Genomic DNA, 23,626 nt, shown 5'->3' on the forward strand with positions numbered 1-23,626 from the left:
AGTATATATATATATAGCACCAAATTGCAACTAATCTATATCTACTGTCACTTTTCACATTGAACATGTGCTCTTTTATTAAATAAACTAAACGCTTTCATTTTAAGTTGTGGGTTTAGTGTTTTTGACCCTAAGAAACACTGATGCATTAATCAATAACAATAATCCACAGCTCCTCTCTCTGCTCCAGAGGATTAAAAAAAATAAATATCTCAATATATACTGCTGCTACCACATTCCATGCATCAGTAATTATAATCCAAGATTATATTAATATACAACATCATAACACTGACAGGCAAATGATGTATCATCATGTACATCTGTATCCTCTGACTTTTATTGTAGTATAGCTAATTGTATCCTCATTCTAATGGTGTGTTATCTAATGGCTGTAGTATGAAGGTACGAAATAAGGTTTTGTATTTTGCAGTAGCGGTAAAAAGTGGTTTATTATCAAATGTAGAACTGTACAATGTAAACAATCGACTAAAATACAATAAGATAAAAAATATTAAGTAATAGGCCTACAATTTAAAAAAAAAATAGCCACATCGTCCAGGGTCCTGTCCGTTAAATACTTGAAGAAGCTATTGTCCACCTCATGCAGGAAGTGTGGAAGCAAATTACGTGGCAACCGAGTTGGTCTTCGGTTTCTTCATTCCAGATCGCCATGATTTAAAATAAATTCTTGCGTCCAGGTGAGATGAAAATGAAAAATAATAGACGTCTGTGTGTGCCTTCTTCACTTCCGTTTCGCTTCTCATGCTCTGATTCGCTAAGCTGAACAGCCAATCAGAGTGATTTCGGCCAAAAACACACGACGGTGCGGGACACACCAATCTGAGTAGGGCGACAGGACGCTCATCGACGGCCAGACATCTATCGACGGCCAAAATCGGCTTGGGGTGTAGGGGCCTTAAGGGACCCCTACTATATATTTCTAACATAAAACTTTGGGGTACTCAACATTTCCGGGTTCATAATAGGACTCTTGGAGCTCGCAAACAGACTATTATCAAACAGCAATGTAGTCACTCACCATGTCTACATTTTCTCCCTGGAGCTGGTCTCTCTCTGCAGTGAGAGATGTGACTGCAGAGAGCAGCTTCTCCATCTCCTCTACAGAACTCTGAGCAGCAGCACTCTGCTCAGACAGGAGAGTCTCTTTCTCAGCACGCACACTCTGCAGCTCTTCAGACAGCTCATCCAGCTAGAGGTTTCAGAAGGAAAAAAACTCAGTTGCAATGGGCTGGTGGGATTGTGTAACGTGAGCAACACAAAGTTTGCAGATCCCCAGGGCTTTCGAAAGCTCTGCGCCCGGCGAAAAAAAAACAATAACATTTTTGAAGGAGAGGCAAGGGGGAGGCTTGTTTTGTCATTTCTATCACTTTAAATGCAAAAACAAACTATTAACCCGTTAAGCCCGAGAGACCCCGGAACCGGGGCACTGCCGCAACATCTTGCAGGAAACAGTGTCTGAGGGCATGTTCATTTAATAAACTATGAATGTTTTATATCCATGTAACGGGAAGAAACTCATCTAACTGATCATTTTTATTTATTTTTCAAAAGAAAACCCACAATGCTAACACTGAGCCTCTGAATTAGCAACGAGCGAAAAATGCTAACAGATTACTGCACCGAAAATCACTCACAAAACCTTATTATTTATCTCTTCTCCACATCCATGACATCGATTCACATCGTGAGGTGACACAGAATCGAAGGGTACCCTCATTATCACTGAATTATACGAATTTGCGACGTTATAAACAAAAACAGACATCAAAACAGGTGACGCTAGGTAGCTAAAAATGCTAACATTTTTACCTTGGCTCTGTAGTCTCTCCAAAGTGGTCTTCAATGGCATTAAAATGATAAAAACGCTGCTGAAGTTAATCCAATGTGTCTGTGTCCCTTTGAAATGATTTCTGATAATCCATAAGCAATAAAGCTAGAGATAGGTTCACTCTGATGCAAAATTACATGCGCAAAGCCCCCACCTTTTCGTTTCACAATGAGTGTGTGTGGGGGACTCCCCCTTCGATTCTATTGGCTCTTACGGACCGTCCACACAGCAGCGTTAAAAAAATCTTGAAACGCTTCTGCCCATTCACTTTGAATGGGGTGACGTCATTTGCCTCACTTTTCGCCGAACTGCATTGTGGGCAGGTGAGCGGAGATTTTCAGGATTTTCAGGATTCAAAGTTGAGCAATGTTCAACTTTTGAAGCTGAGGTGGAAGCGTCAGCCAATCAAATCCTGTGTATGCAAATCTGACAGTTCAAGCACTAGCCAATCAAACCGCGTGTATGCTGGGAGAGACATACCGCAGGTCATTTCCTCATATTCCAAAAAATGGAGGAGAAATTAGCGGTAGGGAATCACCCGGTGCTTTATGACCAGTCCTTATTTACCTACCGGGATATAAACCGGAGGAGCCAGGCATGGAGGGAGGTGGCAGAGACAGTGGTATGTTTTCGCCTGTTTGGGGAGTTTATATCCAGTTTACTTCAAACTGTTTTGCTTCGTATGTCGGGGGCGGGAGATTCATGTGATTGGTTGTTGGTGCCTTGCTCGCAAAAAATCCCCTAGCTTCAGATACGCCCACCTCCAAGATTTTTTTAACGCTGCTGTGTGGACGGTCCGTTACGGTCAGAAAGAGGTGTCAACCATCAAAATCGAGCAAGGTAGGCCAGAGATATGGAAAATCCACCCAAATGACCCCAGAAGTGGTTTCTTTTTGCTAAATCTCTCTAAAAAGGTCAAATGTCACTTGTTTTGCATCAATCTTGATACAGGGTACTTATATGTTGTACTTTGGATTCCTAAAGCTTTTAGTCTACCTTACCATCATCCAAGGGTAGTTTTCACTATAAGTAAAAAAGAATTTTTGGACGGACACTATCATTTACAGTTTTTTTACTATGTTCAATCTGAATTTTCTTTAAAATAAAAAACATCTATATTGATTCTGACTCTTCTACATCCAACTCACAGGTGTATCATTACTTTGAGAAAAAAGATTATTAATTTAACCCTTTTAGAAGGGAAGATATGGTCATTTGTTCTGGGAATGTCATTTTCGAGTCTGAGACCTGAAAAATAGGCTCAGGGCTTAACACGCAGACCACGGCTGTCTAGATGCAGGAATGAGTCTTAAGCTGGAAATAGTAGCATTTTAGCCATTCAGGTCCCGCCTCGTCAGTCAGTGGTTGTGTTATGATTGACCGGTCGTTACTTTAAGACTATATAAACATACATACAAATATACGTCACTTGGTTCCCGGAAGACAAAAATGGAAAAAGAAAAATCTCAAACGAGGCGTTCTGGGGCAGCATAGACAGGTCTTTTCTGTGTTCGAGTTTTACTCGCTACAGGGTGTACTTTGAGGGTTTGTGACTCTGCAGACCGTTTACATGCATAAAAAGCTACATAACACACAAGGGGACGGGTAATAACCGGAAAAGCATGACATGGGACCTTTAAGTATTTATCATTTGAATTAAGTGTTACTATTTTAATAGTCGGACTAAGACTTTTCAAAGTTCGGAACAGGGGTTTTTCAGAGTTACTATGAGTTTTTATTTATTAAATCAACCAAACAATTTTTGTATTTATAAATCCATGTGTATATCTTGGATTAAGCCGCAGCGACACCCGACTGATTCTGATGTCCTACTTTGCATGGAGGATGAATGGAGGACTCACCTGCTTCATCAGACTGTCCACCTTCTCTGGAAGAGTCTGGAAAGAGGCCAGCTCCTCCAGCTGAGCTTTGAGCGCTCCCTCTGCTTCCTGAGACACCGTCAGCTCTCTGCTCAGCTGGGCCACTCTCCTTTCAAGCTCCATGCTGTCTATCAGATCTGGGACAGAAAACATCTTACAACTCTGATCTCATTCCACAGATTGAATGTCTACTCTTATAACACCTGACTTTGAACGTACTTTGTGGTACTTTTCCATCCAGCAGTGAGGTGAGCTTTGTGTTCTCGTCAAATACCACATTCAGCTCTTTTTGGAGATCGCTCTGCATCTTTCTGAAGCTCGTCTTCTCTGTGTCGAGTTTACAGCGCAGGCTTCTCACCTCAGCTTCCATCTTCTCATGGTTGGCACTCAGAATCAGCTGGAGAGGAGATAATGACAAGACACATTAGATTTAAAAATAATAATAAAACGGCATGCAATTTAACTTTTAAATAAAAGTGACCTTTAATAACTAAAACACCAATAACTAAAAAATCAATACAAAATATGTTTATTTTCCTTCCATATTTGTACAAATATGGTTGGATAAAAAAGAAAATGTCCTCCAATTTCAATTATATTTTGGAAGATATCCCTTCTTCTTTTACCAAAATGATCTTTTGGCAATTTATGTCTTTAACTTATTGACCAAAAAAAAGGAAGCTTGAAGGAGGGGTTTTGACCTTCTGAAGGTCGTTCTGCCCTTTGAGGGCAGGAGAGTTGAACTTAAAACTTTGAAAATGTACAATATTGGACCAATATTATCAAAGAAGATCAAATATATCACAATAATATTATTTTGAGTAAAAGTTGGCCTAAACCACACGACACTAGATGGGTATCGTTAAGGTTTTAACGGTACTACTACTTTTATCGATACCGCTTATCGATCCGGTCCTTTAACGGTACTCTTATTGGTTATTTTGAAGAAGAAGAAAAAAAAGGTAAATTAACTAAACAAAATGAACATTGCTTTTTATTTAAATTAAAGGGGACCTATCCTGCAAAATGCACTTTTGTACATCTTTTATACATGAATATGTGTCCCCGGTGTGTCAGGGAACTCGACAAGTGTCAGAAAACACAACCCTCTCTTTTCCTCCATACCCAAATCTCTAAAAACGGGGCTGCAACGGATCCGATACAGAAAATTCTCTGACGTCAGGAACGAGGAGCTCCGCCTATATGGCCAACTCTCCACCTATCAGGGGAATTTGGGCTTGGGCAACGGCCGGCCATTGCCGCTCGAAAGCGCTGGAGACGCTGTAGTACATATGCCAGGCCTGTAAGTGGCGCTGTAGTCTGCCACGAAAGCAGCGAAGAAGACTTCCCTTGCATGGTTGCCATGGTTGCCCTTCTGTTTATTCTCCGCTGTGGCTTTTTGTCTCCCTCCCCGAGGCAAGCGTTTGCTCCTCCTGCTGCTGTAATTCAATGCAATCCCTCCCCGTCGAGGCAAGCACTGTAATTCTCTCCGGTAGTCCACCAGCAGATGACAAACACCCACCTTTCCACCTCTTCCAAGGGACCGTGCGGCAGAGTTTGTTAGATTTTTTTTCGCCGGTCAACATGTCCGTTAAAGTTTAAATCTTCCGGACAAAATTAGAAAAGTGCCGGTCAAAGGTCTTCTTTGTTATTTATTGAGCTTTAAAACAAATGAATAATGACTCTATATAATCATATAAGAATAAAACACGGAGGACGGAGATCTCTTTTTCTCCCCCTCTTCTGACAGCCCAGCAGCTGATCTCAAAGCACGCTCCCCTCTCCTGCAGGGGGGCGTAGTCAGCTGCAGCTCATTTGCATTAAAGCTACGTCACAGAATCAGCCCCTGCAAACACACGTCAGTGTTTTCCCCTAAGTTTATTGCCTTGGCAGGGTGCCCGATTTTTTTTAATTTTTAATTTTTTTTATCCTCTGGAGCAGAGACGGGAGCTGTGGATTATCGTTATTGTACAGTAACAAAGTATTTGTACATTCAAAAGTACAGTGTTACACTGTACTTTATTACTTTTATTCAAACTGTATTCCCTTCTTATCATGTAGCCTACACTTCTTCCTTTCATTGATACATTTAAATCACCTGACTACAGCATATAACATACCTGCTGCAACCCTGTGCTGCTGCTGCTTCTCTCTGCCTCATCCTCTATTGCTGGAGGCAGCTCCACCTCATCTGATCTCTGATATGAAAGCAATCGTGTTATGATCATATTGAGCTATTGGTGTGAGTCTAACATTAAACAAGCAGTCTGCTTGTCATACATTGCTGACGATACATTTTAAGAGGCAATTTGTTGAGTCACTGCCGCTAAATGCCGGTAGCATCAAGCTAGCAAATCCTGCATTAGCCTCACATCAACAGGTGTAGACAGAACATCCAATTATCCTGAGCTAATTTACTGAATAAACCAACTCACATCTCCTGTCTTTTTTTTCACCCAACTCATTAGACTATTCTTCTGCTGGCGTTTCATTGTTTTCTGTCAAATTCAATACTGTAGTTCAAAACCGCGGTACCTGCTCACCATCTGTGAGCTATTTTTAGAATGCGCACGCTACGTTCGTTGTCGCGTTCGCGGGCGTCCACCTGGGCAGGCTGTGTGTGTCCTTCTCCCCCGTGACGATAACGGCTTGAGGTTAAAAAAATAATAATAAACGAATTTAAAACTTGGGGGGGGGGCACAAACGGGCAGACAGCAGAGCTCAGGGCAATAATGCAGATTTGTTTGACTTTTTTTAAACTTTGTTGTTCTTCTCCTTTCCTCCGCTCTTGTCTCTGATTGTGAGTGTGTGCATTCGCGTGTGTGGGGAGCGGAGCCCCGCCCTTCAGAAACAGAGCGGAGGGAGAATGTGAATACGCAAAGCAGTGGACACTGAAACATGCACATACATTGGATAAATAACATAGGCGTTTAGTTTATTTAATAAAAGAGCACATGTTCAATGTGAAAAGTGACCGTAGATAGATTACTTCAGTTGCAATTTGGTGCTATATATATATATAAAAAAAAATGTATTTAAAAAGAATATATATATATATATATATATATATATATATATATATATATTCTTTTTAAATACATTTTTTTTTTTAAACACCTTGAATTTCAAGCGGGGCGCGGGGCTCCGTTGGCAGGGCGCAGCGCCCCGCCAAGACAATGGTAGGGGAAACACTGCACGTGATGAAGCGGTTCGCTGCCGATTACTACGCACCCCGCGCGCGAGCCGAATATTCGCTGTCGATTACCAAATATCCGGAGCCCGAAAAATGGTATTCGGGACAGCCCTAATACCCATCCCAACACCCTATCTCTTTTCGATACGACAGTCAAAATCAGCCATAGGTTTATTCAAAACACCTTTAACATTTTAAGTGATAGTTCATTTTTTTCCCACTTACATTCATCTCCTCCACAGCCATGTGTTCACTGCGCAGGACAGCCCACTCCTTCTTTGTATCCCTGCTGAGGCCCTCAGCGTCACCCAGAGAGCGCTGCAGCTTCTCCACCTCCTGCACTAGGTCCTTACCGCTCTGCAAGGAGGGAAACATCACAGACTAAGTCAGCTCAATATGTCACATGTAAACTCCTTTATTAAGCATAGCACACTTGTTGGGAAAAATATTTGGCCTTTCCTAATTTTCCTACCATTATTTAGGAAGCGAACACAGATTACACACACACACACACCTTTTTAAACTTGCCTTAAATATCAAAAGAACTTCCATTTCTGTATATGTTTAAATTTGAACACTTTCAATTAGCTTTGTCTATTTTATTCCAAAGCCGTGATCCTATTCTGAAAGATTATATTTGCCTTGTAATACTAATTTGCCATGCAAACAGAATAATTAAGTATTTAGGCGAAGAAATCCAATCAGAATTGTGTAAAAATGTTTTTGTAAATGCATTCAAAGCTCAGAAATACCATACTGCAGACATTTTAACCAAAGACATCTCACCTAAATGTCCCTGGTAATAATCATGTTTGCTTGTAGATTATAACCACACATTACGTGCTTAAGGAATCGGCTAAATGTAGATAACTCGGGGTTCCTGCAGGTTTCGCCAACTCAAATTTAAGACTTAAGACCTTATTAAGACCACTTTGAATAGAATGTAAGACCTATTTCACGGCAAGAAAGTATGAAGGAAAATTGCTATGAAAGAAGAAATACGTCTCATAATTACTTACAAAGTAAATGTATTCATGTTCAACATAAGAACAATGACTGAACATAACAGCCCAGAACTGTGTTAGCGTGTTAGACAAAAAGTGTGTGTGTGTTAGGGCTGTGCAATTAATCGTATTTTATCGCAATTACGATTTTGGCCTGCCACAATTACAAAAACAACATAATCGAAAAAAACGATTATTTTGCTTTGCTAGGTTGTGACAGTGCACTAGAACATATTTGATCTAATTAATTGTAGTCAAATTTATTTTTATTTATCATATTTATATATGTTTAGTAGCTTGTGGAAGTGCGCTCCAAAATATTTGTTGATCTTGTTTATTGGTATTTATTATTTTGATATTATTTATTTAAATGTATCATTTATTTTTGTATTGGTTTTTCAGTAGAATTATACGTTCAGGGTAATCAACAGTTAAAAAGATACTGTTCAAATTATTATTTGTTTTAAAGTTCAATAAATGGATGTTTTCAAAGTCAATGAATAATCGTATTTAATAATCGTGATATCAATTATTGAAAAAAATAATCGTGATTATGATTTTTGGCATAATCGAGCAGCCCTAGTGTGTGTGTGTGTGTGTGTGTGTGTGTGTGTGTGTGTGTGTGTGTGTGTGTGTGTGTGTGTGTGTGTGTGTGTGTGTGTGTGTGTGTGTGTGTGTGTGAGAGAGAGAGTGACAAGAGCTATATTCAGAGCTCTGCTGCCTTGGCTACAATCTTTCATCGTTGCTGTTGTATGATTGGCGTTTAACTACGGTATTTAGCGTCTACAGCACCTCCGCTTTTAGGGTTGACATGGACCAAAACGTCGCCCGGAGGTCCCCCGGTGTTGTTGCGGGAGCTGCTGCACTAGCTAACGCTGCACTAGCAAAACAAACGCAAATGTATTTTGCAAAAGGTGCAGCGGGCTTCAAACACGTTCCCTCCACTGATTTCAACCAAGCACTAAATTCGATGTTTTCCAACCAAATACGGTTGAACTTATACTTCCCCATATTTATTTGTAAGTAGATTTGAAGATACATAAGTTTCTGACTGCCGCTAGCTGAAGCTTGGTTGCTAGGTTACTAGCTGGGTGTTCTCCAATAAGGGGCCGGGGGAAACAAAGTTAGTGATTACTGGTTCCATGTTGATTTATTTCAATACAGATGGTTGGGCGGAACTGAAAGGCTATTACCGTACAGGTTACTTTGCAGCCCGGACATTTCCCCCAAAACACATTTAGACGCGATCGCAACACAGAAGTACCTTTCAAATCCCATCATTTTTAAGACTTTCTAAATCATATTTAAGACCTTTCTTATTTTTTTGGTCATATTTAAGACCTTTTTAAGGCCTTAAATTCAGATTTATCAAATGTAAGACTTTTTAAGACCCCGCGGGAACCCTGTAACTATAACAGTTCGTGAAAAGAGAAGCTAGAAGTTGCAACTTTACGATGTTCAAATGGGACAAGACATACCATACTCTGAAGTTCCAGTGCAAATTCAGTTTTCTTCTTCAGCTCAACAGTCAGAGTTTGTAGTTTGTTCTTGTAAACACAAAAGTTAAAATATTATTTAACAAAATTGCTACAACAAAGTGCGGCTTGTAATAGTTATATGAAGAATACAAATCATATATTTCCAAATAACCCAAAATGTCTACACTTGGGGCATGTTGTCTTACCTGCAGATCCAGACACTGAAGCTCAGAGGCTTCAACAGTCTTCTTCAAGTTGGCCATTTCATTTTGCAACACATTCTGTTAGATCACACAAACAAAATGACAGAAGGTAAATGAAAGCCCAACACCCAATCTACAGTCCAAGCATCGTAATATATATATATATATATATATATATATATATATATATATATATATATATATATATATATATATATAGATAGAGAGAGAGAGCTCTGTTTTCCAGCCTCAGTCTATAATAAATTAATTAAATCACACACAACCAAAACAATAAATTAAATAATTTAATATATGTAATTTATGTCAGTGGTCTAAAATGGTCTTACAACAGTGCCGACAATATTATCGTTTATCGCAATAATTTCCAGGAAAATGTATCGTCCAACAAAATTAATTATCGTGACAGGCCTACTTAGTAGGATTAAAAGCAGCATGAGCCTCGACCCGACGCAGTCCCCCATTGTTGTTGTTGTGAGTGGCGCTGCAGAGAAAATCAGCGACATAAACGGTCTTGTCAATCGGGCTCTGGCCGGTGGAGACAACCGCGGCAAAAAAGGCGAGCCACTTCCGAACCAAAAGAGCAGTAGCACGGAGCTAGAACTACAACCGGCTTGATGGGAAGGGGTTTATTGCCCCTTTCCCATCAAAGCAGTTCCAGGGCTATTTCGGGACTAGTGTCCAATTAAGCACCGGTCCTTCCCGTTTCCACCGCAGCAGGACCAGCTCTTTGTCCCGAAAACCGGTTCTTATCTGGCCCCACTGGACTGCCCGTCAAGAACCAAGAACCAAATACATCACGCTTACGTTGGAGGCGGGTGCGCTTAGCAAAGTGACTAGAATGTAAAAAATACGCCGGTAAAATGTGCCTGTAGAAAACGGCTTATGCCACAATGTGATAACGACAACAATTCAAGATAGTCAGATGAGCTTCAGTTGCTATGATAAAATCACCTGTCTAATACAAGAGAAACTTTAATAACGGCCTTGTGATGCCAGAAAGCGTAAATTCAGTCTGAAACTAATTCACTAATGGGGGATATGCAATAGTTGCTTGTGTGAATTGTGAATTACTGCTTTCCAACGGTCGGTAGATGCCGCTGAACGACATTAATAAACCATGAAGCACTGCACCCTGGGAAATAGTTTAACGTTGGAGAAGTTGTTCTTGAATTTGATCTGGCTTCTTATTATTAATCAGGGTTCTTACACCTTTTCCAAAGTCAAATTCAAGCACTTTAAGCATTTTCAAGGTGCATTTTCAAGCATCTTACAGCTGTTGTAAATTACATATTTATATACACATACTTATACTCAAATGATTATTTCCCTACCTCACATTAAATCAGATGTTCTTTATGCTATAAACAACCAAATGTGTGTTTCGTAATAGCATTCTACATGAGGATGAAAAATTAAAGAAAATAAAACTAAGTTTAATATTTCAAAATGAGTGACCCATCTGTAAGTAGACTGGGCATCCCATATAACCTGGCTGAGCAATATAAAACAATCAGCCAAATAACTTTTCAATAAATTCTTGATTAACATTTTTGAGGTACTTTTAGGTTGGCAGTAAACATAAGGCTCTCCAAGGTAAGGCCAAAGGGTGCATTATATGCACGCGTATACTGTATAAACTCAAATGTAAATTTTCCTTCACATTGAATCAGCAATCAGAAATTGTGCAAATCAAATCAACTTGAGTTGAAAAAGCAAACAAAAAACCTGCACAGAACACTGCATTGAATCATTCAAGGTAAGGCTAAATAGCACAAGGCCTATTAGGGAGTGTCTTTTATGGCGCGTTTTCACTACACGGCCTCGCTCGGCCCCGCTCGGTATGGCTGGGCCTCGTTAGGACTGGCTCACTTTATGGCGCATTTCCATTACAGTTTAGGAACTGGGGTAGTATCTATAGTAACGCAGTGTAGGCGGAGCCGTGACGTGATCTTCAGAGAACCCCAGAAAAACAACACAGCCGTTAGCTGTTAGCACTCAGAGCTCACAGCTCCTCATATATGTTCAGAAACTAGACAAAAGTTAAACAAGTACACACCACAGACTGCCTGTGTCATGGTGAATACAGTCGCTGCTTTATTTATGTCTGTATAGGCCGTTGTTGTGAGTGTGGACGGTCGGAGCATATACTGCGTTAGCTTAGCCAATCTCCATTTAGAACACACGCATTTTAAAAGGTTTTTCGCCTGCCGTCTGTCTGCAGACTTGACAAAGCATTAATTCATGGTTTTTACTAACCGGTATCAGTATGTTGTTACTTCGGCATCATTTTGAAACGTGTATTACAATTAAATCACGGTCAAATATGTCCATCTTGTTGTAGTTGTAGACCCCTTGCCAGCGATGCTCTCTCTAGTTTAGCATACTCAGCCCGACTCAGCCTCGTTGTCTCTGGCCCTAGACCCGCGATTTTATGAGGCCAGAAAAACTGTGAATTAGGACCCGCCGGCCGGTACTAGTCCAAGTGGAAACGCAACCAAAGACGGGCCGCTGACGTCACAGCCCTCTTAAACCGTGCTCCGCGCTGTAGTGGAGACGTGCCATTAGTTCCTTGAGTTTGTCAGTTATGCGGCTTTCACACAAGCGCTTTTCACTTTCTAGATCCTCGCGAGAGCTTTTCTGGTTCAGCTCCCGTTTCCCTTTTCAGCTCCCGCTCTGTTCACACCGCTCACACCGCTCACACCGCTCACACCGCTCAAACCGCTCAAGAGCCGGGATGGTACTGCGTCATTGCCTCATCGTTTGCGTCATGATGTAACCGTTTACGTGCCTGCTTCCTAAAACCCAAACCGCGCGGAAATCACAACAACAATGGCCGATTGTATTGAAGCGCTGTTCGCTGTGGTTATCCTCTTACGAGACGAAATGGAAGGCATCGGACGACTTTTCAAGGGACGACTGAATATTGCCATGAAGTTGTGTACAACCAACCCCCTTTACACCCCTTTCCAGAGAACGGTAGACAAGGAGCTGACGTTAGATCTGCATTGATAGAGTATTTCAACATGGGGGACCACTAATATTACTGCAGTTAAACCTGATCTATTTTGTATCATGCCTCTTACAATAAAATCACTGGATCAGACTTGAATTGTGTTTTCTTTTGTATACAAATCACAGAATGTAAACAGATAAACAGGTATGAACAATATTCTTATAAAAATAGTGCATACCCAAAAGGTTGCCCCCGCCTCCGCCTCGACGGACGTAAGAGAGACGTAAGCGACGCCGCGTCATAGCTCCAAAGCGACAACTTTTTGGAACTGGAAGTGAACCGCATTCCGGAGCTATGACGCGCCGCCGCTGCGGTGTGAACAGGAAAAACCGGCGCTTTTCAGGCTCTAGCTCCCAGCAGGAGCTGGAAAAGCGCCGGTGTGAAAGGGGCATTAGCTGTCTCTCTAAAGTCTCCAGATGTCTTTCCTTTTCCTTAGCAGCTCTTCGAAGGCCATTGGACTTGGAGATGAAGCTTAGTTTTCCTTGTGACTTGGCTTTTTCTGCGTTATGATCAGCAGACTACATGAGGACCCTTATGTCTTCCTCCATTCTCTTCTTTTTGGCTTTTATCCGTGTTATCTCCTCCATCATTCCTTTCCTCTTCTGTGTCTTCTTCTCATCTTGCTTTAGACGTCTTTGGTCATCAAGATGTGATACTTCTGCCTGGCAGATGCTGCAGAGAGGAGCAGCTCTTTTGTGTAGGCTATGTTGAGCAGCCCTCCAACACTGCACATGGTGCATTTCTCAAGTACATTTTTTAAATACTTGTACTTCCATTTTATGCAACTGTGTACTACTTCTACTCCACTACAATTCAGAGGTAAATGGTGTACTTTTACTCCACTACATGTATTTAATACCTTTAGTTACTTCACAGATGTGGATGAATGATGTGAAATATAATCAAGTGTTAAATCAGACTTTAGTTCCACCTGGAGTAAATTCACAAGCTACCCTGCAGTATACAAAGTCATTCAAACTAGCTGCACCTTTACCAGCTTTGAGAACACTTTCATGATCAATCATTATAAAACATATATACTATTCTGAAACGGACCAATCTGCACAATCACTACTTTTACTGTCGCTACTTTAACTATATGTTGATGCTAATACTTTTCTACTTTTACTTGAGGAACATTTTGATTGAGGGACTTATTCTTGTAACAGAGTATTCCTACACTCTGGTACTTCTACTTTTACTTAAGTACAATATCTAGGGATGTCCCGATCCGATCACGTGATCGGGGATCGGATTTTTTTTATATATTTTATTTAATGTTACAAAACAAAAATGACCATGTTCACGTCTTAAAGTCATCCTGAGGCCTTAGTTTTGGGTTAAAATTACACAACATCATGTATGTGTTGCTTCTTTTGGGCTTGTTTTCATAGACCTGGTTGCTTATTTCTCTCAAATCTGGCAACAGAGTGGGCGCAGTGTCTAATAGTAGCAGTAAGCTAACAAGAGGCTACGTTCAGCTGGTGACTCGGGAGTCGGGACAGAGAAAATGTCAGGAGTTTGGAAGTATTATAAAATTGAAAGCGAAGGCAGTGTAACAGCCATATGCAATGTTTGCAAGGCGGAGGTTCCGCGTGGTGGAAAGAACAGAGCTACGTTCAACACGACCAATCTAATACAAACACCACCAACAACAACACGACGAGTACACAGCGGCCACTCAGATAACGGCACTGAAACAACCGACACTTTTAAAAGGAAAGAGAAACTACCCCAGAACAGTGAAAAGGCCAAAAAAATAACAGCCAAGATAGCTGAATTCATCGCGTTGGATGACCAGCCGTTATCTGTTACCTTTTTTTTCCTCTTAATGCATTGCATAAAGATCGGATCGGGAAAAATCGGTATCGGCAGATTGTCAAAATCAAATGATCGGAATCGGATCGGGAGCAAAAAAAGGTGATCGGGACATCCCTAACAATATCTGAGTACTTATTCATGTTCTTAAATGTTGTATGTGAGGGACTACGGATGGAAACTAGCTCAAAGCTAAAATCCGGCATGTTTACGTTTTTAAAGCATCATTTGTTTTAAATGTTCATCAATATGCACTGTCCCTCTTCAAATAAACGATTAAATGAAAAAAATAAATACAAATAATAATTCCAACTCTGGTAGCGTATTAGCCTGAATTGTAGCCACAAAATCAGGCAGAGCTGCATAAAAATAGACTCACAATGGTAACCAGTGGAAAATAATATTTACAAATGTGTACAATGATTTGTAGGTAATGCTGACTACTCAAGACACCGGTCTTATACATCTTCAAAAGACTGTTTCTTCTACAATTACGTGGGATTAAAGCAAAATGTAGTTTTACTTGTATAATACTACAAGACTTTATATAAAAGCCTGTTTCTAAAATGATCAACCGCGGTCAAATCCTCAGTTTATAATACAACATACTAAGAAGCTAATGTCTAATTACAACAGTGAGTGCTTCATCCTCTGAACACCACAGCATGGCGACTGTAACCATCCTGTGGTGTACTGACATAGGTACACTCCTCTGAAATTATTGTCACCTGCATAAGCAATTATCCCTCATCGAGTTCGCTATTCAGCTTGCTAACGTTACTAGCTTAAAGTGGACCTATCATGCTATATTTAAATGATATATTGTAGGGCCATACCTATATAAAAGGTATATTTATACGTTTCTGTTTTGAAAATACCAAACAGATCATGCATTTTAGCCATGCCTCATTTCGCTCTATTTGCTGTTCTCCAGCCCTGTTTTTGCAGGGGGCTGATTCTGTGAGCTGCAGCTGACCCCCTGCAGGAGAGGGGAGCCGCTCTGATCAAGTCAGAAGAGGGGGAGAAAAAGAGATCTCCGTCCTCCGTGTTTTATTATAGCCTATTATTATATAGAGTCGTTATTCATTTGTTTTAAAGCTCAATAAATAACAAAGAAGACCTTTGACCGGCACTTTTCTAATTTTGTCCGGAAGATTTAAACTTTAACGGACATCTTGACCGGCGAAAGAAACTGAAACTCTGCCGCACGGTCCCCTCGTTCCTTGGAAGAGGCGGAGAGGTGGGTGTTTGTCATCTGCTGGTGGACTAACCGGAGAGAATTACAGTGCTTGCCTGACGTCAGGACAGTGTTCAAATCTGGATCAGTTTTTATCAGATCCGTTGCAGCCCCTTTTTTAGAGATTTGGGTATGGAGGAAAATAGAGAGGGTTGTGTTTTCTGACACTTGGTGAGTTCCCTGGAACACCGGGGACACATATTCATGTATAAAAGATGTACAAAAGTGCATTTTGCATGATAGGTCCCCTTTAAACAAACGTAACATTCAACGTTAGCCTAATCCAAAATGCTCTACTACGGCGTACCTTTCATCTGGCTCGTCAGCGCAGACTCTCGCATCGTGAATAACTGAAAGTCTTTTTTGCAAACTTTGCAGGAGGCTATTCGTGGGCTTGACCCTCGTCTTAGCCATGGCTTGTATTTGTCTTCTGCTAGCCAACGCTCGTTGAAACGGCAACTTCCTGGCATACTGTCATCTATCACTCTCATCGGAATGCCCAGGTCACACGTAACAAAAACGCTTGCCGGTCACGCGCATAGCGCGGGAAGGCTGGAGTGGAGCTGTTTTATGTAGAAGCGAAGCAATTAAGCTCGCTCCGACTTCTTTCTTTTCTTTTAATCTAAAAAGCAAACTATTCAGTCAGACAGCAATTTATTGTAAAAGTAAAGCAGGTCTCCCTTGAAAAAGAGATCAATGATCTCAAGGGATACACCTGGGTAAATAAAGGCTTGAAATTAAAGCATTTACAATTTCAAGCACTTTGTCCCAAATCCAAGCACCATTCCCAAAATCCAAGCACTTTTCAAACCTTGAAAACACCACATTAAATTTCAAGCATTTTCAAGGATTTCCAGCACCCGCACGAACCCTGATTAATAGAACATCGACCCAACGCAGTTTTTGTGAGTAAATCAGCAACGTAAACCAGTCGGGCTCTGGGCAGTGGAAACACAACTGGAACCAGAAAAGCACAAGCTTTGAGCCTAAACTGGTAGTGGTTTGGAGGGAAAGGGGTATCTGTGGAGTCTGAATGGAATCAAATGAATTACCTCTTGGTCTTTCCTGCACTCGTCCTCTAGAGCCTTGAACTCGTCCACCTCTCTCTTCTCCTCCAGTTCCTGAGAGAGAAGTGCTTTCTCCTCCTCCAGTATTTCGATTTGCTCAATGAACATCCCCAGCTCCTGCTTCAGATAGTCCCGTTCAGCAAGCACCATGTCCTGTAAGCGTACCATTTAATACATTAAAGCAGCAGTAAGCATTTCCAAGAGCATTGCCCTAATGTTGTTTGTTTTTAACTGCTAGTATCATGCTTAACAAATTATCTGTGTGGAAAGGGTATAAAACATTTTTCGCTGTGCTTTGTGCAACATGAATATATAAAATGGTTTGTTGGGGTCTTAAAAAAAGTTAGGTAAACTTCAAATCACAGGATCTTTATTGTCATTATACTCTTAAAATGAGCTTTTGCAGGCTTCCCTCTATGCAGTTAAAAATATAAACAAATAAATAAAAGCAGTGATGCAAACAGAGATAGCTGCAAAGAGAATACGAAAATTGAAGACACTGGGTAAATTAATTTGATTTTTGAGATATTCCTTCATTTAGCCTGGTCAGGAATGAACAAATCTGATATCCTTGGGAGTTTCTCCACAACCTGTATATAACATCACATACCTAAATACTGAACATTACAATTATAAATAAATCATTTTCTCAGATTTCAGTTGCAAAATAAGCCGAGCTGTAGAATGAGTTATGTCACAGCGGAGGAGCTCCATCAAGCCTTACCTTCTCTGTAGATAGGCTTTCACACAGATGGATCGTCTCGGCAAACTCTTTTTTCATCTGGAAAACAAGGTTTGAAGATTAGTTTTAAAGGCGGCTGAAAACTCCAATAAGCACCGCATCGTCCTCCATTTGGCTCAAAGACCTGTTGTTCTTTCTCAAACTGGAGAAGATCAAATGAACTCTCAGGATCTCAGTAGACCGTTTCTATAAGAAATGGCAGTGCTTTATAGACTATTTCAACAACATCCATACACTCCCAACCAAATAGTGTAAATGACCTAATGCTATTTATTTTCCTATACTTTACTTTTTTTTAATCAACCCACGTATCTTTGTATTAACGTATACATTTACATTTTATATGTTCTTTGATAACATGGAATCAATGTGCTTCTTTGATTAAACCTATATCTCCATGGGCTTTCGAGGTGGGAGGGGATGGGTGGGGGCTTGTAATGTTTTTTACTAAGTGGTAAAAAATGAAAATGGAAGGAAGATCATTGTCACAATTGTGAACCTGTATGATTGTACCTGTCCTTCAATAAAAAAAAGGAGCTAAAACAACCAAGCCATGAGTATGATGGCTAGCTATGGCGTTTCTCTCATGTGTAATAATGGATTTCTCTGCTAGGCCAAAGAGGAGGTATATCTAAACACAGCATACCTGAGTGTTGCTCTGGTCCTCATTCTGACTCCCAATGTCTGCCAATCTGCCGCCCAAAATCTCCACCTGTTCCAGGGCCTTTACTTTCTGTTCGGCCTCCATCTGCAGCTCCAGCTCCAGCTGCGCTGCCCTCTGTTCTGTTGACTGTAATTTGTCGAGGGCATCTTTTTTCTGTTGGGTCTCCATCTCCAGCTGCATCATTAAGATGGAGACTCTCTCTGAAAGCTCGTGCATACGGTCTGGAGACAAAAAGTCTTTGGGGCTGAAAAATAAAAAAGGTATGACATACAGATGACTAAATGTGTTCAACAACATTTGAAAATCAAGTACCTCCCTTCAGACTGACAAAAACCAAAAGATCCATTTCACCAGCTAAACCGTACACTAAAATAGGTTTCTCAAACCATTGGTGTCTTTTTTTTTACCATATTTCAGCAGAGCTGTCCAGTTTGACTGATCAGAAAAATGGTTTAAAACGTGGTGGGAGTTGGCAGATTATTTCTCATGCACTACTGTCAGGATAAAGTGACAGCTTGAGCAGATATGAAACAAAAATAAGTGTAACGAAAGTTGCCAAATGAACCGTTAAACCTCATACTTTATTAAAAGCGGCCCTATAATGCTTTTTGGGGTTTCCCTTTCAGAGTTTCCCTCATGCACACAGTTAGGTTAGTTATCAACAATGATAACTAACCTAACTGTTTTTGTTTTTTTTGTAATGCTTTAATCAGGGCTGCAAACTCATCAGGTATGAAAAAGGTGACAAGGATCCGACCCCCCCCGACCCCACGGAATATCGGCTTTAAAATGAGGAATAACAGAGGATTTTAGCAGTCAGAACAACTAAAGCAGTTAATAACAGAAACGCCAAAGAGTCACATCTAATAGAAATGTATAAAAGCATTTATTTGAATTGTGTAGCAGTCAGTTTATAATTTTGGCAGCACTGTTGAGCATTTTGAAAATGTATTTTCATGCCTCTGTGCAAGGCTTAGTCTTTCTATCTGTATAGCCAGTGGTGTAAAGTAACTAAGTTCATAAACTCAAGTACTATACTTGGGTACAATTTTGAGATACTTGTACTTTATTTAAGTATTTCAATGTGTTGCTACTTTGTTCTTCTACTCCACTACAGTTCAGAGGTAAATGGTGTACTTCTACTCCACTACATTTAGTACTTTACAGATGTGGATGAATGATGTGAAATCTAATCGAGTGTTAAATCAGACTTTAGTTCCACCTGGAGTAAATTCACAAGCTACCCTGCAGTATACAAAGTCATTCAAACTAGCTGCACCTTTACCAGCTTTGAGAACACTTTCATGATCAATCATTATAAAACATATCATATATATTATTCTGAAATGGACCAATCTGCACAACGACTACTTTTACTGTCGCTACTTTCACTATATTTTGATGAGAATACTTTTCTACTTTTACTTGAGGAACATTTTGAATGCAGGACTTCTACTTTTACTCAAGTACAAGATCTGAGTACTTCTACTTTTACGAACAAGATCTGAGTACTTCTACTTTTACTCAAGTACAAGATATATACTTATACCACCTCCGTTTATAGCCTATGAAAAAAAACTATTTGAAAACGAAGGCCAAAGCTAACGTTAGCAGATAGTGACAATGTATGCTAGTTAGCTAGCTCAACGATAATATTGCGACAGGAACACTTTTCAGTGCACATCACGCTCTGCCGCTCCAACAGGGAGCTCTGCTCTGAACACCTGAACGGCCCGTTCTAACAGCTGTTCACCAGCGGTCCAGTCTGTGCCACAGTGACACCGGACCGCACAGTTAATATTAACGAACGCACCCGTAGGTAATGTAGCTGCTGAAGCTAGACCCTCATCCCGGAGCAGCAGAGCCTTATTATACATCCATGAGCAGAGCCGACAGGCAGGAAGACTCGAGCACACAGCTCGCGCTTCATTATAATATATAAAAAAAAGAACACCATGCGTGTCATGATGGCACATAACAGCTCGCGGCCGCAGATTACTCCGGGTCCCAGACCCCCCGCATACCCCAAAAATATTTTTATTGCAGATCTACATGAATCACACAAACTACCTATTTTGGATTCAAAACGGCGAATTTCGCCGAAAGGTGACAAGTTTGCATCCCTGTTTAATGGACCTGAGCCGTTATAAATAATACATTATAACAAATTATAAAATATAAAATTGTGAATCACAAACAAAAAGTGTTAACAGGCTTTGCTACAACCAATATGTAGATTGTCTCTGCAGTTACACTTCCTTACACACACATAAATACAGCAGTGTCTCAACCCGACCTATTTTCTGCAAATGTACAAACACTTTAAAATAGCCGAATCAATAAATTGGCATATTTTAAATAAGTTAAGCTAGTCGTTAGTTTGTTTGATATTTGGCCGTGTAATAAGCCGGATAATGTGCAGCGAGCCGGTCATTATTGGGGGGAAAAAACACAGACAGTATGATCACAGAGACCGACGTGAAGCGGAGGGATCTTGATCGGGTGTTTTTTTTTTACGTTTGAGATGTTCCCGCATCACTGTGGTGTTCCCATGTGCAAGTTTGATTTTACACACTTTTTACTGTTGTTTAAAGTGAAGTGCTCCCACGCTGTTCAAGATTTTATTCGGACCGTGCTTCTCTACGCCTCCGCCATTTTTTCGAATGTTCCCCCCCCCCGCCCAGAGTGACCTGGCCAGCTCCGCAAACAGAGAGTAACAACATAGACCGAACGAATCAACGACTGAATTAGTTGGCAACTAATTTGGTCATCGATTTTAATCGATTAATTGGTCGATTAGTTGAGGACCGCATCAGAAACCTGACCAAAAATGTGTTGTTGCACCCCTAAGCACAGGCAGTATGAGAAAAATAAAAAGCTTTTTGAACATTAAAGCAAGGACACATGTCACAGTAGAGGCACTACATACTAATATGAACCTGAATATGATCATAGTGGTCTGCTGACCAGCTGCTGCTGGTAGTGCCCAAGACCAGGCTAAAAACCCGAGGGCACCGAGCCTTCGCAGCAGCTGGCCCTAGGCTCTGGAACACTCTGCCCCTCCATGTGAGGTCGGCCCAGACCCTAGGGGTTTTTAAATCAAAACTAAAAACACACTTCTTCTCTCTGGCTTTCTAGTTAGAGCGGAGCACGACTCCTGACTATTCCGTGTGTTTTATTCTTATTTTGTTTTTTAAGTTATATCTGTTGTAATTTATTGTCGTTTATTGTGTTTTGTAGTAATGTGTTTTTATTACATGTACAGCACTTTGGCTCGACCAAAAATCGCTTTTAAATGTGCTTTATAAATAAAACTTGATTTGATAGAAGAAAACAAGAGGGATATCAAGCTTCAACTCATGATAAAGTGGTCACAATTTATGCTGCGTTCACACCGGACGCGATGCGAATATTCGCTTCGCTCTAATCGCTCTTATCGCTCTTATCGCATTGCTCTAAACGCTCGAGTTTCACCGCGGCTGTCAGTTGTGTTTACTAGCATCATTCAAACAAGACGTGCTGGCTCGGGGGCTACAACTACAACAAAATGAACATATTTTACCGTGATTAAATTGTAATACACGTTTCTAAATGATGCCGAAGTAACATACTAATACCAGTTAGTAAAAACCATGAATTAATGCTTGACAAGTCTGCAGACGAGACGGCAGGCGAAAAACCTTTTAAAATGCTTGTTTTCTGAATGAAGATCGCATCGACAGGGCTAAGCTAACGTTGTATATGCTCCGTCCACACTCACAACGGCCTATATAGATATAAATAAACCAGCGACTGTATTCGCCATGACACACAGTCTGTGGTTTGTACTTGTTTAACTTTTGTCCAGTTTCTGAACAGATATGAGGAGCTGTAACTGCTAACAGCTAACGGCTGATGTTTTCTGGTTGAACGTCAGTGACGGCAGGCTGAGATCCTCACCGCTGATTGGCTACCGCGAGATCGCGTCACGCGAATATGACTCTAGTTGAAAAAATTGAACTCGAGCGTTTGTCGCGGCCCCCTTCAATCGCACCGCGGAATTCACGTCCACCGCTTCATGCTCGCCGTCGGAGCGAATTCGCATCTGTCCGCGTCTCTGCATTGACTTTACATGTAATCGCGCCGCCCCCAAACATCGCATCGCGTCCGGTGTGAAGGCAGCATTACGCTGTCCTGGATGATAAGAGTAGTTACATTTGCTGTCTATCAAATAAAAAGTAATATAAGCATTAGTAGTTTTAAGACATTCACCTGTCTGCAAAGCTTCGGACAGTCACAGAAGTCTGATTCATGTCCATTTCATCTGAAGGCTCATCAGGAATCTCCCAGTGAGCATCAAAGTCCTTATCAGCTGTTGAAACATACCATGTATGTATGAAACTAATAATTTGAATTCATTTTAATCATGAATGATGATTGGAATTATGATTTGCAGAGTGCATTAACTTTTTCTTACATTCACACAGCTCACTCAGACAGGAGAGGTCGGCTTTTCTATTCCCAGTGAAAGAATCACATCGAGACGTACGGGCAAGTCCTTGCATCTTCCCTCCCCAAGTTTCTCTGCGTTTGGGCACCTGGAAAAACAGGATGAGTGTAAGCAGGACTAAGATGCTGAAGAAAAAAAAGGTCTCCTTTGAAACCAGCGTTATTTTAAGTCATATTCACCTTTTGTACAGGAACCAGGTTTGAGCTGGTGACAAGCAATTTGGTGAGGTTTCTGATGCGGTCCTCTTGCTCTGTCTGCAGCTGATCCTTCTCTTGGAGCCTCTGGGAGAGAGATTTCTTCTCCTTGGCCGTAGTCTGTGTGACTGAAGACACCTGTAGCGAGATCACCCGTGGGTAGTTAGTAGAACGTGCATTTAAAATGGGAATTGTGGTGATAAGCACATCAAAATAAAACAAGACTTAAGAAAAAAAGGAAAGATGATACTTGCCTCTTGAAGTCGACGCTTCAGGTCTTCAATTTCATTGCGATACCTTTTGAGCAGGGCCCCTTCATCGGACACCTCTGTCACATGAGGGTCGTTCTTCATTTTCTTTGCAGTGCTGGCAAACTAACACAAATAATTTTTTTGTTGAAAAATGATCTGCTTTGATTTCTCAGTCTGTTCCCTCTAATAGTCCATGTTGTAAAGTCTCATAAAAATAAAACTTTCTGGACAGGCCTTCAACGGAAAATGTGCAATGTTTAATCTTGCATAAATGTGCAGGGCAAATAAGCCAACTGTATTGCCTTTAAAAAGAAGAAAATATAACGACAAAGAATAGCCCCATGGCATAATCCTGAAACCCGCAAAGTTGAGACAATTTAAAGTGCACCTCATGCTATTTTTAGGCAATAGCCGCTTTCACACCAAGTACTTTGCCGTACTTAGTTCCCAGCACTTAGTACCCCCATGGAACTAAGAGCCGAACGCGTTCACACCGGAATAAGTTCCCTGAGGGAAGATT

General features: G+C 40.8%; 1 protein-coding gene across 13 annotated transcripts in view; it reads right to left on the reverse strand.

Moving 5' to 3' along the window:
- cenpe (centromere protein E) overlaps nucleotides 1-23,626 on the reverse strand; it is a 158,632-nt gene that overhangs the window by 41,339 nt on the left and 93,667 nt on the right. For 2 of the 13 annotated variants that reach the window (XM_034150568.1, XM_034150567.1), the window contains exons 12-24: nucleotides 23,110-23,229; nucleotides 22,841-22,993; nucleotides 22,629-22,749; nucleotides 22,424-22,523; nucleotides 18,155-18,416; nucleotides 17,491-17,547; nucleotides 16,752-16,919; nucleotides 9,614-9,688; nucleotides 9,408-9,476; nucleotides 7,151-7,282; nucleotides 3,952-4,129; nucleotides 3,715-3,869; nucleotides 1,043-1,213 (exon numbers count right to left, since the gene is read on the reverse strand). The exons of the other annotated variants lie outside the window; for them this stretch is intronic. In XM_034150568.1, coding sequence (XP_034006459.1) covers nucleotides 1,043-1,213; nucleotides 3,715-3,869; nucleotides 3,952-4,129; nucleotides 7,151-7,282; nucleotides 9,408-9,476; nucleotides 9,614-9,688; nucleotides 16,752-16,919; nucleotides 17,491-17,547; nucleotides 18,155-18,416; nucleotides 22,424-22,523; nucleotides 22,629-22,749; nucleotides 22,841-22,993; nucleotides 23,110-23,229 — 1,761 coding nt within the window. The remainder of the gene's footprint in view (nucleotides 1-1,042; nucleotides 1,214-3,714; nucleotides 3,870-3,951; nucleotides 4,130-7,150; nucleotides 7,283-9,407; nucleotides 9,477-9,613; nucleotides 9,689-16,751; nucleotides 16,920-17,490; nucleotides 17,548-18,154; nucleotides 18,417-22,423; nucleotides 22,524-22,628; nucleotides 22,750-22,840; nucleotides 22,994-23,109; nucleotides 23,230-23,626) is intronic. 13 annotated transcript variants of the gene reach the window in all.

This window comes from Trematomus bernacchii, unplaced genomic scaffold (assembly GCF_902827165.1).
Source record: "Trematomus bernacchii unplaced genomic scaffold, fTreBer1.1, whole genome shotgun sequence".
NCBI lineage: Eukaryota > Metazoa > Chordata > Actinopteri > Perciformes > Nototheniidae > Trematomus > Trematomus bernacchii.